At 52.4% G+C, this 16,075-nt stretch overlaps 1 protein-coding gene across 2 annotated transcripts in view; it reads left to right on the top strand.

Annotated features, from left to right (window-relative positions):
* The window catches only part of PPP1R1A (protein phosphatase 1 regulatory inhibitor subunit 1A), a 76,303-nt gene that overhangs the window by 23,091 nt on the left and 37,137 nt on the right, over window positions 1-16,075 (top strand). For both annotated transcript variants that reach the window (XM_054013210.1, XM_054013209.1), the window contains exon 2: window positions 11,331-11,391. In XM_054013210.1, the coding sequence (XP_053869185.1) occupies window positions 11,331-11,391 (61 nt within the window). The remainder of the gene's footprint in view (window positions 1-11,330; window positions 11,392-16,075) is intronic.

Here is a 16,075-nt window from a genome sequence, read left to right as displayed (position 1 = left end):
GCAGGGAGGGAGGGAGAAGAGATGTGCCCTATAAGCCAGAGAGCAGGGAGAGCGCAGGCGCTCTGCTGGCAGCATGGAGGCATTTCCATTACCCCTCTCTCTGCCTCCAGTTTAAATCCATGACTCTTTGAAAAGGAATATTTGGTTAATGACTCCCCAGCTGTGTTCTTCTCCTGCCGGGGGGGTGGGGGGGGAAGGACAGGCCCTGGGCATTGGGCCCTGGGACTGGCGTTGCAGGGGTGCCCTGCATACCATATATGGGTCATGCTCTCCCCACAGAGCAGCCCCAGAGAATTCAATGTGAACAAGGCCAGAGGCTGGCCCTGAGTCTCCCTCACACCATCCCTTCTCAGCAGAACGGGAGTCTAGCCCTGCTTGACCCCTCCCCACCCAGCTGAGGGGAGCTGCTGGCCCCTGGTGCCCAGTGCAAGCTGAGCTGGCGTGGTGTCTGGCTGCACAGACCCAGAGCAGGTGCTGTCACTGCCTTTTGTTCTGGGTTTTGTTCCTGTTTTCTCAGTGCCTCTGATCAAACACCAGGCACCAAGCGCGTCGCTTTGGGAGCTGCCGCGTGCTGCGATGGTGTCTGATGCCATGGCAGGTGCAGCACGGGGAGTGCTAGTATCTGTCAGTGCTGTCAAGCCATCATCCCTCTACTCCACTTTCTCTAGCCAGCAGACAGGCTGGGCCAAATCCCCTCCCTGGTGAACCTGCAGCCTCGGAACTTGGGGAGCCAGGTGTGAACTCAGGGCTCTGTGCAGACTGCTCATGGTGCAGGGTGCTCAGGTCCCATGGTGAACCTGGGCTCCCATGACACGTAACCTTGTTCCGGGCCAAGTCTGGGTGCAACCACACTCTCTGCACCAGGGCAGGTTTACAGCCAGATCCTCAGCAGGTGCTAGTCGGCATCACTTCTTTGGAGTCCCATTGCAGAGCTGGCCCTTGCCCTTGCAGCCTGTTTCTCCTGCCATCTGCCCAAGCAGAGCGAAGCCGAGTGCACGGGGCAGGGCACAGCCGGGCAGAGCCCTCACAGCTCTCCTGGACGCAGAGGGGAAAGACGTGGAGGCTGGTGGCGGATCCCGCAGCACACACTGCCTGCGCCCACCTCACCTGGGTCCCCTGTCGCAGGCAGTATGTGGATTCCACACACCCCCCCCAGCCCTCAGCCTTTGCTCTCCATTCACACCTTTCCTGTGGGAACATGCGATAATCGAGTAATTTAATCACCAGGGAAACATCCATTTTTGTATCTTTTTAATCTCTGCTGAAAATTCAGATAGTGGGTTTCTATGGCAACTAGTCTAACAAGGAGAAGAGCATGAAAGAGCCCCTCCCCCAGCCTAGTGGGGAGGCAGGGAGGACCCAGATTATTACTGCATAAGGACCAGAAGTGTTTCCCTCCCCACTCTCTTACTGAGCTCCAGCCACCAATCCAGGTCTCATGAGCATCTCCTCAGGGCACTGAAGAGTAAATGATTCTACTGGAAATCAGCATTTGGAGAGATTCAGGATTACGAGCGCAGGCCCAGAGAGTCAGGTGCTTAGCAAATGCAAATAGGAGTTGGCACGTGAGGTGAAGAGAGAAGAGGGGTGAGTCGTTCAAATGATGACCTGGGGCTTGGGAGATCTGCTCTGGCACTGGTGCCCTAGGTGGCTCTTGGCAAGCGGCTTAGGGTCAGATTTGTAAGGGTATCTAAGGCCCTTAAAGATGCAGGGAGGTGCCTTGCACATATCTGCATCTTTAGGAGCCCAGATATCTTTACAAATCCAGCCCTTAATGTCTGTAGGCCTCAGTTCCCCCTCTGTGCTATGTGGATAATGGCCTGGCCTGCCTCCCAGGGGGTGGGAGGAGACATGGTGAGGCGGGTAAGATGGTGAGGTGCTGAGATACTCTGGTGATGGAGACCAATGACACACCTCGTGGTTGCTGTGCAATCTAGCCCCCGACAGCGCCTTACGAACGAAGGCAATTCTGCCCCTTACGGCTCTGCAGTTGCTCTCTACAGTTATTGAGCACAAAGTGGGTTCCTCTCATCTCTCTGCTCAGCAGATTCTTTGGGTCTAATGTTTCCTCCCACTTTCCATCCCTATCGCTCGCCCTCACAGCCACGCTGCCCCCATGTGTGGGGCTGCTGCCAGAGGACTGTTTCAGGGAGGATGCTGATATTTGCATAAAGGCCCAACCCAGTGCAGCATGTACAAGACTTTAGCTGTGAGTAGGCCTTTGGAAAGCCACTGGCAATAACTGCTCCATTAGCAAGGAGGCAGGGCCACTCCACATCCCATCCCTGGAGAACCTCTGGGGAGGGGTGAACCCCAGCAGGTTCCCGTCTCCACAAGACAGGGTGTGTTACCCCAGCTGGAGAGGGGCCATGGTCACCTTTCCTGAAGGTCAGACGATGTTGGGTCTTGGGAAAGGGGAGAGAGGTAATTGTTTGGCCCTTTGGAGAGAGGACTGGGTATGGATCCAAGCTATCCTGGTGCTGTGATCAGGCGAAATTATAACCAACTGAAAACAGGGTCCTACGCTGGGAAATGTCAGGCAGCCTTATCTATAGGTGTCCCTGCAAGCTCTGCCTGTAATACCTTTCTGCTCCATGAGCCCAGAGAGAAGGGATAGCGCTAGCTATTCATTGTATAACTCCAGCCTAATTTTGCCCATCAAGGGGTAATGGCAAACCAACATGGTAGACGACCCTGTGCTTCAGGATCTCTCAGCTCAATGCCCCGCTCCCCACCACCTTTCATGGATGCCTGGGTGTGGCTATGTGCCCAAACAGCAGCACCGCTGAGGCGGATGCGCCAGTCTCTCCTGCTGCTGGATGGGATCTGACAACCTGCCCCAGTCAATAAGGAAGGGTCTGTTGGAGCTGGTGCCTCTGCAGTCTCTGCGGGGGACATGGTGCTAACAAACCAAGCAGAGAACTCCTCAGATGGCGCTTCCAGAGCCTACTGCAGACAGCTAATGGAGCAAATTGCTAAGTCCATCTCTTTTCCCATCACCCTGACCAGGCTGGGGAGGGAGCAGGGAATTTGTGTCCACAGGGGCTTTGAGGAATCAGATGCTTCCCTGGCTGAGACAGAGCACCTGTTCCAGGCCCACCCTGCACAGCCAGGAGCGGGAGTCCAGAAGGCACTGAAGACAAGGCTGAGCAGGTTGTATTTCCTGAGCTACAGTGCCCCAGGCCTGCCCCGCACCCCAGCATTTGCATCGGACTCACTAGTAACAATTTTAGTTACTCTTGTGGCTAGGCGTGTGGTCTCCCCACACCGAACCCCCAGCTTGGTGGGACAGGGCATCTGCCACTGCATTGTCATCCAGCACAGATCTCCTGAACCTTGCCGGAAATCCCCCTGAGCCCTCTGGCCCTGGGATGCAGACTGTCTGTCCTTCCAAAAGACCCACTCTGGCTCAGCCAGCTGTTACTATACTCGGTACAGGAATCGCTGTTTGAGGTTCTCTAGAGGGCTTGTGTTATACATGTTCATAATTAACCCTTCTCACATATAGATCTGTGACTCTCTAACAGAGTATGTGCCTGGGGCTGTTGGCCCTGGGCCGAACCCTGCTGACGGCCCATGGCAAGGGTCATTACCTGTCATAGAAATGCCACCAGTTCCCACTTTAGCACAGGGCAAAGTGTTGTTATGCTAATTATGATGTATTGATACATCAGATCTCCCTGGTGCTTTGTCTCCTGGTGCCTGACCGAAGGGACCCCTCATCCAGGGCAGAGCTGGCTTTATGCTACGGAGTGAATTTTGTACCCTCTCTACTTGGGATAATGAGCCCAAGTGAACTATCCCAGTACCCAGCCCAAGCTGCGGGATTGTATTGAGAAATCTGTAGCTTTGGCTGGTTGCCACATAAATATTTTAGTACAGTGCAGGATGATGGAGCGTGTCGTGGGTAGGTGCTGGCCTGGGGCTCAGGACACCTGGCTTCAGTTCCTGGCCTCACCTTGGGCATGTCACTCAATGTCTTTGGGTCTCAGTTCCTCATCTGTAACATGGGACTAAGAAGAGCACTGTCCTGGCTCCCGGGATGTGTGGAGATAACTGCATGACAGATGGTGATGAAGGGGAGAGAGCACCAACCATATCACAATGCTGCCCCCAGTAACATTCTGGGTGGTTTGGACGCTCTTCCAGTGGCCCAGATCTCTTTGCCTGTGGACATGGTCACAGCTGATTACTAGGCCTTGGAGACCCGGAGTATTGATCCTGGAGACCCTGCTGCCTCAATGTCATTTCCGGTTGAATAATCTCCAGTGGGTCTCATTGGAAAGAGCAACTGGCTCCAGTGCCTCCAATAGTGCCCGACAGAGAGGGAGGCATGGAGTCTGATGGGATCATCTCTGTCACAGCTGCCTTCATTTTCCAACAGAAATGGACAGTTTGCTTTTTGATTATATATTGATTTCAATTTCCAAACTAGAATCCACAGTGAGCAGCAAGCGGCCATTCTCAGGGCAAATCGACAAGGCCAGAGGATACCTAAGCACCCCTGAGATCCCTCCCCCAGGATGGCTGCGGCCCAGCATGCAAATCCATCCGTCCTAAGTGCAGAAAGCCAGCTACTGACAACAGAGCCCGCTGGGGAACCATGTCAGGCAAGAGGCATTCCTGGCCAACAGGGGGCTAGCGCCAGGGCACATTCACCTGCAGACCTGCTCAGGAGGGCTGGAGATTGAAGGGCAATGGAGGGAAGCAGGACTAGTTGCTTAGGAAGTGGCTTGGAGCTGGGATCCAGCTGCCCAGAATTCCCCCAAGGCTGGGCGATAACCCAGGCTGGCTCTGATCACTGGTGACATGAGCCCAGTTTGTTTTGTTTGCTGCAGAGAGTGAACTCCAGCCACACGGGAGAATCCAAAGGCCCCACCTGGCAGATTGGCTCCAGAGACAAAGGAGTGACAGGCAACGCCGGTACCTTGAGAAGGGCTCTGCCCTAGGGGTCGAGATGGGCAGGAGAGAGAATCAGCCCACCCTGGGCTGCTATTGCTGCCAGTGATGGCCAAACCCTCCCCTTGTCACCACTGTGCCACATGAGAGAGGACAGGATTGGGGAGCAGGGAAGTGCAGGGATCTCATGGGGGTTGCTGGGGAACAGGCTGTATCACGGCATCGAACAGGGAAGATGATAGTTCTGCTGGGGGAGCAGGAGGGGCAGGAGGAGAAGCAGCCCTGCTGGAGCTGGGATGGTCTATAGCAGAGTCCATGCTGCATTCCCCCAACCCTAACCCCAGCCCCTCCCCCACTTGTGGAACAGCTGGGCCCTGGGCAGATCTGCTGCTGCGAATTATCATCTGAAGACTTTAGACATCGTGGTCCCGTCTTGTTCACGTTGACTGTTTGCTATCCAGGTCCGGGGGCGGGATTGGTCACATGACATCGTTCCTGTTCTCTGCCAGGAGAACGTTTTTGGGAAGCAGGAGAAAAGCGGATGGGGAATAGTGACCGCAGCTCGTTCTGGTTTCACTTTTCACTCTTCGCGTGAACCGCTGAGGAGTCATAAATGTTTCTGTGCATGAACTGGCCGTGTGGGAGTTTCTGGCTCTTTTCTGGGACAAGCTACCATGACCGTTCTCTAACCCAGCACTGCCTCGCTCTGCCAGGGACTCACTCGGCTACCACCATCTTTCTGGGTTTGCTCATCCCATGCTGCGGCCTCCTGAGCCACAGTACCATCTCTGTGAGGGCCTCGGGCGGGTCTGAGGGATGGTGGCAGAGGCCCACAGGGCACTGAAATGGCTCAAAGGAGGGAAATCTTCTTTCCACTTAAATATTTTTCCCTCCTCCCTTGGAAGCAAGAGGGACACAGTGTGGCTAAAGGGTGTGTTGTTAACCAGGCCTCTGCCCTGCCTGCCAGCCAGACCATGCTGCGGACAGTTGGCTCAGTCTGTCTGGCATCTTTGCAAGTGAGAACTAAACGGGGATGGTAGAAAATCTTCCAGGGATCCCAACGCCCTGGCTGAGCCTCAGGGCCCGGAGCAGCTAATGGCAGCTGGGGGATGGAGCTGGGGCCTGTGTGTATTGTATAAATAACACACTGACGGTGTTTTGGGACCTGTGGTGCAGAAGGGCCCTGCTCTATGTTCCCCCCAGCACTGATCGATACCATGGCTCCTCCTGATATTGATGGGAGGCAGGCAGCAAAGTGGAAGTAGCCTGTGAAAGCAGGAGCAGTCTGGGCTGCTCTCTGCAACATGGTCCAGCCCAGCTGGAGGCTCAGAGGAGCGGTATTGGGTGCAGCCTCTGCTCAGTAACTGGTTCAAATCCAGCCTGCTCGGAGCAGCCCTGGCTGGAGGTTTAGTTACTGCCTCATTCTTCCTCCATAAAGTGAGCTCTCTAACGCACAGTGGATCAGTTCAGTATCCACACAGGCTGTGTGCAGACATCCTCCCGGCTGAGGCTGCTGATAGCTCTCAGCACGCGTGGGTCTCAGAGGGTTTTACAAACAGGGGCTAAGAACCATCCGAAAGCCAAACAAATTCAAATTGCCGAAAAGGCGCAGATTTGTAACTGGGCGGGAGATTAACCATTGGAACAACTTGCCAAAGGAAGGGCTGGAGTCGCCACCTCTTGCTGTCTTCAGATCCAGTCTGGAGGCCTTTCTGGAAGGGGCTTCAGCCAAACACACGTTCCTGGGCTCAGTACAGGGGTAACTGGGGGACACTGAATGGCCTCTGTGACACAGGAGGTCAGACTAGATGATCTGAGAATCCTTTCTGGCTTTAAATCCTACAAGTCACCCCTGGTTTACAGAAGAGGAAACTGAGGAACAAAGCAGGGGAACTGACTTACGCAGAGCCAGATAGCACAACAGGGAACAGAACCCAGGAGTCCATTTTGAAGTACTTGGAGGAGAGGAAAGTGATCAGGAACAGTCAATATGGATTCACCAAGGGCAAGTCATGCCTGACCAACCTGATTGCCTTTTACGATGAGATAACTGACTCTGTGGATATGGGGAAAGCAATGGACGTAATATATCTTGATTTTAACATATATATATTTAATTTTGATACAGTCTCCCACAGTATTCTTGACAGCAAGTTAAAAAAGTATGGATTGGATGACTGGACTATGAGGTGGATAGAAAGCTGGCTAGATCGTCGGGCTAAACAGGAGTGATCAATGGCTCGATGTCTAGTTAGCAGCCAGTATCAAGCAGAGTGCCCCAGGGGTTGGTCCTGGGGCCAGTTTTGTTCAACAGCTTCATTAAATAACTGAATGATGGAATGGTTTGCACCCTCAGCAAGTTCGTGGATGACACTAATCTGGGGGGAGAGGTGGACATGATGGCGGGAGGGATAGGGTTCAGAGTGACCTAGACAAATTGGAGGATTGGGCCAAAAGAAATCTGATGAGGTTCAACAAGGACAAGTGCAGAGTCCTGCACTTAGGACAGAAGAATCCCATGCACTGCTACAGGCTGGGGACTGACTGGCTAAGCGGCAGTTCTGCAGAAAAGGACCTGGGGATTACAGTGGATGAGAAGCTGGATCTGAGTCAACAGTGTGTCCTTGTTGCCAAGAAGGCTAATGGCATATTGGGCTGCATTCATAGGAGCATTGCCAGCAGATCAAGGGAAGTGATTATTTCCCTCTATTCGGCACTGGTGAGACCACATCTGGAGTATTGCGTCCAGTTTTGGGCCCTCCACTACAGAAGGGATGTGGACAAATTGGAGAGAGTCCAGCAGAGGGCAACGAAAATTATTAAGGGGCTGGGGCACGTGGCTTACGAGGAGAGTCTGAGGGAACTGGGCTTATTTAGTCTGCAGAAGAGAAGAGTGAGGGGGGATTTGATAGCAGCCTTCAACTACCTGAAGGGGGGTTCCAAAGAGGATGGATCTAGACTTTTCTCAGTGGTGGCAGATGACAGAACAAGGAGCAATGGTCTCAAGTTGCAGAGGGGGAGGTTTAGGTTGGATATTAGGAAAAACCATTTCACTAGGAGGATGGTGAAGCACTGGAATGGGTTACCTTGAGAGGTGGTGGAATATCCTTCCTTAGTGGTTTTTAAGGCCTTGCTTGACAAAGCCCTGGCTGGGTTGATTTGATTGGGGTTGGTCCTGCTTTGTTCAGGGGGTTGGACTAGATGACCTCCTGAGGACTTTTCCAACTCTAATTTTCTATGATTCTATGACGCCTGGCCTGGGGTGTGACTTGCTGGACCTCCTTTGACTGGGGGGACGAGATTCTGCATCCCACCATGTCCCTTTCACTTCTGCCAGGAGGGGAAAGGCCCTGTATGCAGCTGGCGCAGGGACTGAACTGACAACCACAGGCCCCTCCACCGGCCCCAGGGTGGGGGGTGCTGGAGCAGGCTGGGACTGGAGGAGGCAGGCCAGCTGTGGGAGGGACCAGGGCTGTAGGGAACACTGCTATGGCAATTCTGGGTGGTGCTGCTGCCCACAGGCAGCTCGGCCTGGGCTCCCGATGGGCAGCACAAGCTCAGCTCATCCTGGCTGTGATTGGCCACCAGAGCCCCATGGTGCTGAGTATGCACCCTGATTAGTTGACCAAAACTTTTTAAACCGGAGCACAAGCTGCATCTTTGGGGCAAAGAGCAAATGCTTGGCATTGGTGGGTGAAACCCACTGCCCCCCTGGGCAGCAGCACCAAGGACAGCCATCCCCACAATGTCCATGTGAATCAAGGCCCCTTTACAAGGTTGTCTGCAGGGGTTGAACCTGGCCAGATGGAAAGCAAAGACACACAGCTGAGATCAGGGCCCCACATCATTAGGGCTGGATGGGCACTTCCTGCCCCAGGGAGCTCACACTCTTAGCTAGGCAAGACAGACTAACGTTATAGAATTGCCCCATGTTACACATGAGGAGCTGAGGCCCAGATCCACAAAGGTATTTAGGCTCCTAAGTTCAATTGAAAGCACCCTGAAATCAGGGGAAGTTAGGAAACTGAATATTTTGTGGCTCTGGGCCTAAGGGATTTGCCCAGGGTCACACAAAGCACCTGTGGCAGAGCCATGAATTGCACCCAGAATTTCTGAGTCTCAATACAACACCTTAAGTACAAGGCTATAATTCTATCCTGGTCAGCTGCCTCCCCCAGCTGTCATGGGACCCCACCCCATGGCTAGTCAGGCTTCACTCTTGATGCCTCTCCATCCAGCCACCTGTCACCCAAACTAAACAAATGTAAATGATCAAACAGCGCAGGTGGGCTCCGCTCTCTATGCTGAGCAATGGACAGCGCCCGGCTTTGGTGTGATCAATTTGTTAAATATGTCCAGGTAGTTAATGGCTGTACCGTGCTTTGAACACAGCAAGCACTCGAATTAAATGATTAATTAATTACCCTTGTTGAAGTGCTCTGGCGATGAAGAGCGCTATTAATAAGAGGCAGCCTCGTTGGAGGAGGAAGAGTGGAGCTAAACAGGACCACAAACAGCTCAGACATCGCCAAGTGTTTATCAGCACTGGGTATAATTAGCCCATGTACCTTATTATAGTCAATATTTTCCATGTTTGCCAGGAACTGTTCAAGGTATTGATTTTAAAGGACATCTGCATCCTGCTGAGCTTGTTGGAAGCTGCCTAGGCTCCAAGCCAGCCAGCCATGGAGGAACTTATGGTGCTAGAGAGAGACATCAGGGAGCAGCTTCTTTGCTGGAGCTCTGCTGATTTACACCCTTGCCTCTAGCTACATCATCTCAAGACTCATTACTGTTTGCATTCCCGTTGCACCCAGGTGCTGGGTACTGTCCAAACACATCACCTGCCCCAAAGCTCACAACCTAGCAGGCACCCTAGAGGGGAGAAGGGAAGGTTCGTGATCCCCAGAGCCCAGCTGAGGCCCAGAGGGATTATGTGATTAACTCAAGGTCACACCAGGAGGCTGTGGCAGCCCTCATTACCACAGTCCCAACAACCTGCCTACAAGTCCAGCCTTCCTCCTATCCAGTGTTGCCTCCTGAGCCAGATTTTCGAAAGACCTCAGCTCCCATTTAGATGCCAAGAGAAGTGGGCCAGATGTTCAAAAGAGTAACACATAGATCCTAAACTCTAGAAAGTAGAAATCCCTAGCTCTTGTCTAGTGCTTTTCATCAGTAGATTGCAAAGCACTTTACAGGTAGGTCAGGATCATTATCCCTATTTTACAGACGGGGAAACTGAGGCACAGAGCAAGGAAGTTGACTTTCCAAAGGTCACCAAGCAGGCCAGGTGCAGCACTATCCACTGGGCGCCACTATGTCAGTCAGGACCCCTGAGTGATGCAGTTACACTGACCTAACTCCTGGTGTAGACAGCGCTATCAACGGGAGAGCTTCTCCTGTCGACATAGCAACTGCCTCTCAGGGAGATGGAGTACCTACACTGACGGGAGAAGCTCTCCCGTGGGTGTAGGTGGTTTCTTCAGTAAGTCCTGCAGCTCTGTAAGCATAGACAAGTCCCGTGTTACATATGGGAATAGCGGAGCTGGCTGGGCAATCATTTCCCCCCTCTGAGAAGTTTAGCTGTTCTGCTACAATTTTCCTTTGAAAAACAGTTTTGTTTCTGGTGAAAAACTGAAAAAAAAGTGGATTTAAACCAAAATATCTCAGCTTTTGGGGTTTTGTATTTTTGACAAAAACCCAATTTTTGATAGAAATGGAAATTATTTTTTTGAAAATTTCCATTTGGTCCAAAAATCATTTTCCATCAAAAAATATTTATGAAAATTTTTGACAGCTCTAGTCAATATTGCTGCATGTTGCCATGTTAGATACACTAACAGAGGAGTGAGACTGGGCTTGTGGTTCAAGACAGGAGACCTGGATTCTATACTCATGTTTGCCAGCAATTTTATGCGCGACCTTGGGCCTCTCTTGTTCCTCAGTTTCCCCATCTATAAAGTGGTGACGATGTTCTTTCTCTATCTGCCCAGGAGAGGAGTCATTTATATTTGCCAGGTGCTTTGGGATCCTCAGCTGGGAGTGATACAGAACCAGAATCCCAGAGTGAATTCCCACCTCCTTGCAACTTTATGGGTGTATGAAATCCTCCCCCAGATGCAGATTTTGGGGCTTGAGCTATTTCTAATTAATGCTGTACTAAATATCAGCCCACCTGCAGCTGCTGTACAAGAGATACATGGCCAGGGTGTAGTAAGTACCTACAGACAGGTAGCACTAGGCCAAACAGCAGTGCCTCTGATGGATGGAACCACGCAGCAGCCAGTTTCAAACGGCTTGCTGCACCCGGGCAGTGGCAGGCTGGCACCACGTGTTGGCTCTGTCTCTGGGGTGCTGCCATATTGTATTGCTTTGTCTCCTGTTGCACAGCTGATGTTTAGAGATTATTTTTGTGCCCTCTCTCTGTCTAGATCCGGAGGCGCCGGCCAACTCCAGCCACCCTGGTTCTGAGCAGCGACCAGTCATCCCCAGGTGAGATCTGTAGCCAGCGGATGATTTGCAGGAATGATTTGCAGGATTCCGGAGACCCTGGGAAACTGGTTTCCTTTCTCAGGCCTGGCCCTGCGTCTGGGTGGAACTTGCAGAGCCCAGGCCCATATGCCAGGGTCCTCTCCAGGCACACTAACCCCACTCCCTCCCCTACCAGCTCCAAAACCTGCTCCCCATTAACGGGGGCCCCAGCCCCTGGCCAGCCAATGGGCCTGGGCAAGGGATCATGGTTGTAAGGTCCCCACATCCGGAAGAGCAGTCCTGGGTTCTGGCCATGCGCCAGTGTTGAATTTGTAAGCACCACTGCTCTAGTACTGCCCCACAGTGCATATCCCCAGACTCGGGGGAGGGGGGACTTGCTCCCTCATCAGAGGGAGATTTCCCCCTCACCTTCCCTTCCGGCTGCTTCCCCACCCCCACCAGCACCACCTTGCTCCAATCCAGGCTGCACTTCCTGTTCTGCTCCCAGGGCTGGAGCAGTCATAGCGTCCCTGGGGGCTCAGCCCCCTGCCTCACCCTGTCAATCTTCCGTCTCCTTTGGAAACAGCTGCCTCTGGCATCCGAGAGGCCTGGCCTGCACTGTCCCATCCCAGGAGCCCTTTGGCAGCATCTCCCTGCGCCAGGCAGCAGCTGCCTGGCTGAACTACATGTCCCTGGGATCTGTCTGTCCGTCTGTCTCTTTGTCTGTCTAGGGAAATGTCAAGGCAGCCGCCTGCCCTCTGCTTGCAAGGGCTGCGTCTGACCTGCAACGTGACGTGTAGACTCTGACAGCAGCCATAGGGCTCCCAGCCTCTGGGTTGGGGGACAGGGATGTGGCTGGCTGCTGTGCTACACTCCCCCTCCTTGAATCTCTTCTGCTTCCCTCCTCTCCTTCTCCCTCTCCCTCCTTCTTTCTCCAGCTCTCTCCCTTGCTCTTCCGGTCTGTCTTTCACTGTGCCTCCCTCCCAGCCGCACGCCTGGCCCTTGCAGGCCGTGCCCAGGGCCTGTCAGGGAGGGGGTGGAGTTTCCTCTGGGTATGGGGTGACTGTGTGCACCAGACACGGGGGAGCGAGTTAGCCGAGGTTGGCATGAGCCATGCGAGTGGGTAAGAAAGCAGCAGGACTCAGACTGCACTGCAGAGGCCAACGACGGCAATTTCCAATGTGGACCCCACAGTCTAGCCCTGAATCCTGTATTGAGGCTCTGAAATACATGGCCTGATTGTTCTTGCTTCTGACTTCCCAGTTCTTGTTGATTCGAGCGGGAGGGGGGTGATCAGCACCTTTGATATCAGGCCACTGATTTCGAAGGGGCTTGTGTTAAGGCATTTTGCGACCTGCATGTGTTCAGATGGTCACGGTGGCTGTATCGGCAACCCTAAAAGTTTACAGCTCATGAGCCTGTCTGAAAAATCATGGATTTTATTTTGTTTTGTTTTGATCCAGGGACTTTTCCCCCCCTTCCCCCGTGGTTTACAGTGTAGTCAACTCTACCAACGTCATCACGAGTAAGGCAGGTTTGGCCCCTCCTGCTGGAGCTCTTGTTAGAGGTCCCAACTAAGAACAGGGCCTGGTCACGCAGGGCACTGCACAGACAGTCCCTGCCCCCAGCAGTTCACCGTCTCACATGCAGCATGGTGGTACATATAGTGCAGTGGTTCCCAAACTGGGGTTTGTGAACCCCTGGGGTTTTGTGAAATGTTACAGGGGGTTCTCAGGAAAAAAAATTCCTAATGGCGGACAGAGTTGTCTCTAGGGACTCTGGGCAGCACGGGGCCAGCAGCCCAGAGCCCCTGGGCTCCCAAGAGCTAAGCAGATCAAAGCAAGCATATCTATCACACTGAGATTTAAACTTCAAGACTCCTTATAAGAAATGGAAAGGGAGGTGGGTATTTTTTGCTGTTTTTAAAATTAAATAGGCAGCTAGTATAGTTTTTTAAATTATTATGAAGAATAAGTTTAAGCTTTGTTGTAACGTGCGTTGTTTGCCTGGACTGCTCAAGACCTGAATGCTTTTGTAGGAGGAACTCTGAGTTGGTTTCTAAAATACCTTCCTGCTGTTTCACATCTGATACTCCTTGATGAAACATAGGAGCCTTGTCTTATAACAACAGGCTTATTCAAAGTGATACAAGTTATGAAAGTGAGATCTTGGAAGAGTGTTGCTGTTTTCATAATGTAATAAAAATACTGTAATTATAATAATAATAAATACTGGGTAATAATCATGTCATAAAAACAAATTTTATATTTCCAAGATCACTGCTTTTATAATTTATACTCCGGTAAAGGAGAAAATCCTTGGAAATATTCATTTTTAGGAGGGAGCTCGCGAGACTTGACATTTTAGTGAAAGGGGTTCACAGGTTGTTGAAGTTTGGGAACCACTGATGAAGTGTATAAGCTGGAATGGAGATTCGCCAAACTCATGTCATGTCAGGGCCACCTAATATGAGGGGAACAAGTTTCAGACAGTACTTGAGTCCTAAAAAAGGAGTGCCGGAGTCCCCAGCACCAGCTCCCCACTCCGGAGGAGAAATGGCAGCTCAATAACCAGTACTGTCAGGGAGCTGGTCAGAAGTACTGGAATGCTGTTCTGGAGCATTTTGGCATGACTGAATTGCTAGTTCTAAGCCCAGCTACACTGCGATTCAAACCAATGACCAAAAGGCTCATTGATGACACTCCAAGTTGCTTTCTGGAAAGATACATTTATTAAATTCCTGGTGCCCATGGAGTAATCCTAGGGTTACCATATCTAATAAATAAAAAAAGAGGACTCTCCACGGGCCCTGGCCCCGCCTATTTCCCCACCCCTAACCCCGCCCCAACTCCGCCCCTTCCCCGCCCTAACTCCGCCCCTCCTCCCTCCCACTCCCAGCCACACGGAAAGGGCTGCCCGAGCGCTACCGGCTTCACGGTTTGCCAGACAGCCCCCAGACCCTGCGCCCCCAGCCGGCGCTTCCCCAGCGCAGCTGGAGCCCAGGAGGGGAAGCGCCCAGCCGGGGGCGCAGGGTCTGGAGGCTGCCCGGCAAACCGTGAAGCCGGTAGCGCTCGGGCTTTGGGCAGCCCCTATGCCTCCGGACCCTGCGCCCCCAGCCGGGCACTTCCCCTCCCCGGCTCCGGCAGCGCAGGGTCCGGAGGCATGGGGGCTGCCCGAAGCCGGTAGCACTCAGGCAGCCCGGCTCTTAAACAGGCTCCTCCCCTGACTCTTCGGCTCTGTTTAAGAGCCAAGCTGCCCCAGCGCTACCGGCTTCGGGCAGCCCCCATGCCTCCGGACCCTGCGCCGCCGGAGCTCGGGAGGGGAAGTGCCCGGCCAGCGGCTGGGGTCTGGAGGCAAGGGGGCTGCCTGAAGCCCATAGCACTTGGGCAGCTCGGCTCTTAAACAGAGCCGAAGAGTCGGGGAGGAGCAGAGCCGCCATTTTCCCGGACATGTTCGGCTTTTTGGCAATTCCCCCCGGACGGAGGTTTGACTGCCGAAAAGCTGGACATGTCCGGGAAAAAGAGGACGTATGGTAACCCTAGTAATCCTGCCCCTGAATTGGCGCTAGCTAGAGAGACTTGGGCAAGGAGCAAACTCTCAGCTGTTTGCAACAGCTCCCCCAACGAAACTATATTGCAAAGCTAACAACAATAGAGCATTTCTTCGAAGGCTGGACGCTGCTCACTCACTGGGAAAAGAACTTGTAAGATTGTGCGTAATAGCACCACCTGGTGACTGCCACTAACAACACAGAACTAGAGCTGGGTGAACTTTTTCAGACAATAGTTCAAGGGTGGCCAAACTTACTGGCTTTTCGAGCCACAATCTTCAGAAGTTCGAGAGCCGGGGCACACCTTCTGGGAGCCAGAGGTTGGGGCTTCAGCCCCGCTCCTGCTGAAGGCCCTAGCCCTGGCAGGTGCACCCTGCAGGGTTGAAGCCCCAAGACCCCCCTCCCCGTGCACAGAAGCCCCGAGACCCCCACTCCCTGCTGGGTGGAAACCCCTACCACACCACTCTGCTGCAAGCCAGAGGTCCCAAGCTCCCACCTCTCCAAGTCTAGAAGGTGGAGAATGGGAGATGTGAGGGGGGGACTCTGCGAGCCTCACTTTAATGGTAAAAGAGCCACATGTGGCTCGCGAGCCACAGTTTGGCCACCCCTGCAATAGTTTATTCAACAAAAAATTCAGTTTTAGGTTGACTGAAGCTATTCATGAATTCAGGCTGAATTCGGCAAATCATTTCTGCCGTTAAAAAAAAAAGATTTTTTTTAAAAGTTGAAACTTTTTACACTTTCAAAATGAAACATTTTGACTTTTACTTTCAAAACGATGTTCTATTTCAGAATGTAGCTAGAGTAACTTAAAAAAACAAAATGAAAGAGGAAAAATCACCTGAAAACAAAACAAAAAACCTGAAAATTTTCTGGTTTGGATCATAGAATCATAGAATCATAGAATATCAGGGTTGGAAGGGACCTCAAGAGGTCATCTAGTCCAACCCCCTGCTCAAAGCAGGACCAATTCCCAACTAAATCATCCCAGCCAGGGCTTTGTCAAGCTGGTGCAAACCAAACAGAAATTCTGATTTTTTGGTTCAGCCAGTGAATGAAAGAATCAGTTATTCATCCAGCTCTATATAGATCACATTGTTACAGTGTTTTCTGGATGCCTGCCATAAATTTTCAGGCTGGTCAATTCCATCAAAT

This window comes from Malaclemys terrapin, chromosome 23, assembly GCF_027887155.1.
Source record: "Malaclemys terrapin pileata isolate rMalTer1 chromosome 23, rMalTer1.hap1, whole genome shotgun sequence".
Taxonomy (NCBI): domain Eukaryota; kingdom Metazoa; phylum Chordata; order Testudines; family Emydidae; genus Malaclemys; species Malaclemys terrapin.
Note: the sequence above shows the minus strand (reverse complement) of the source record. Positions and strands in the feature narration are given on the sequence as shown.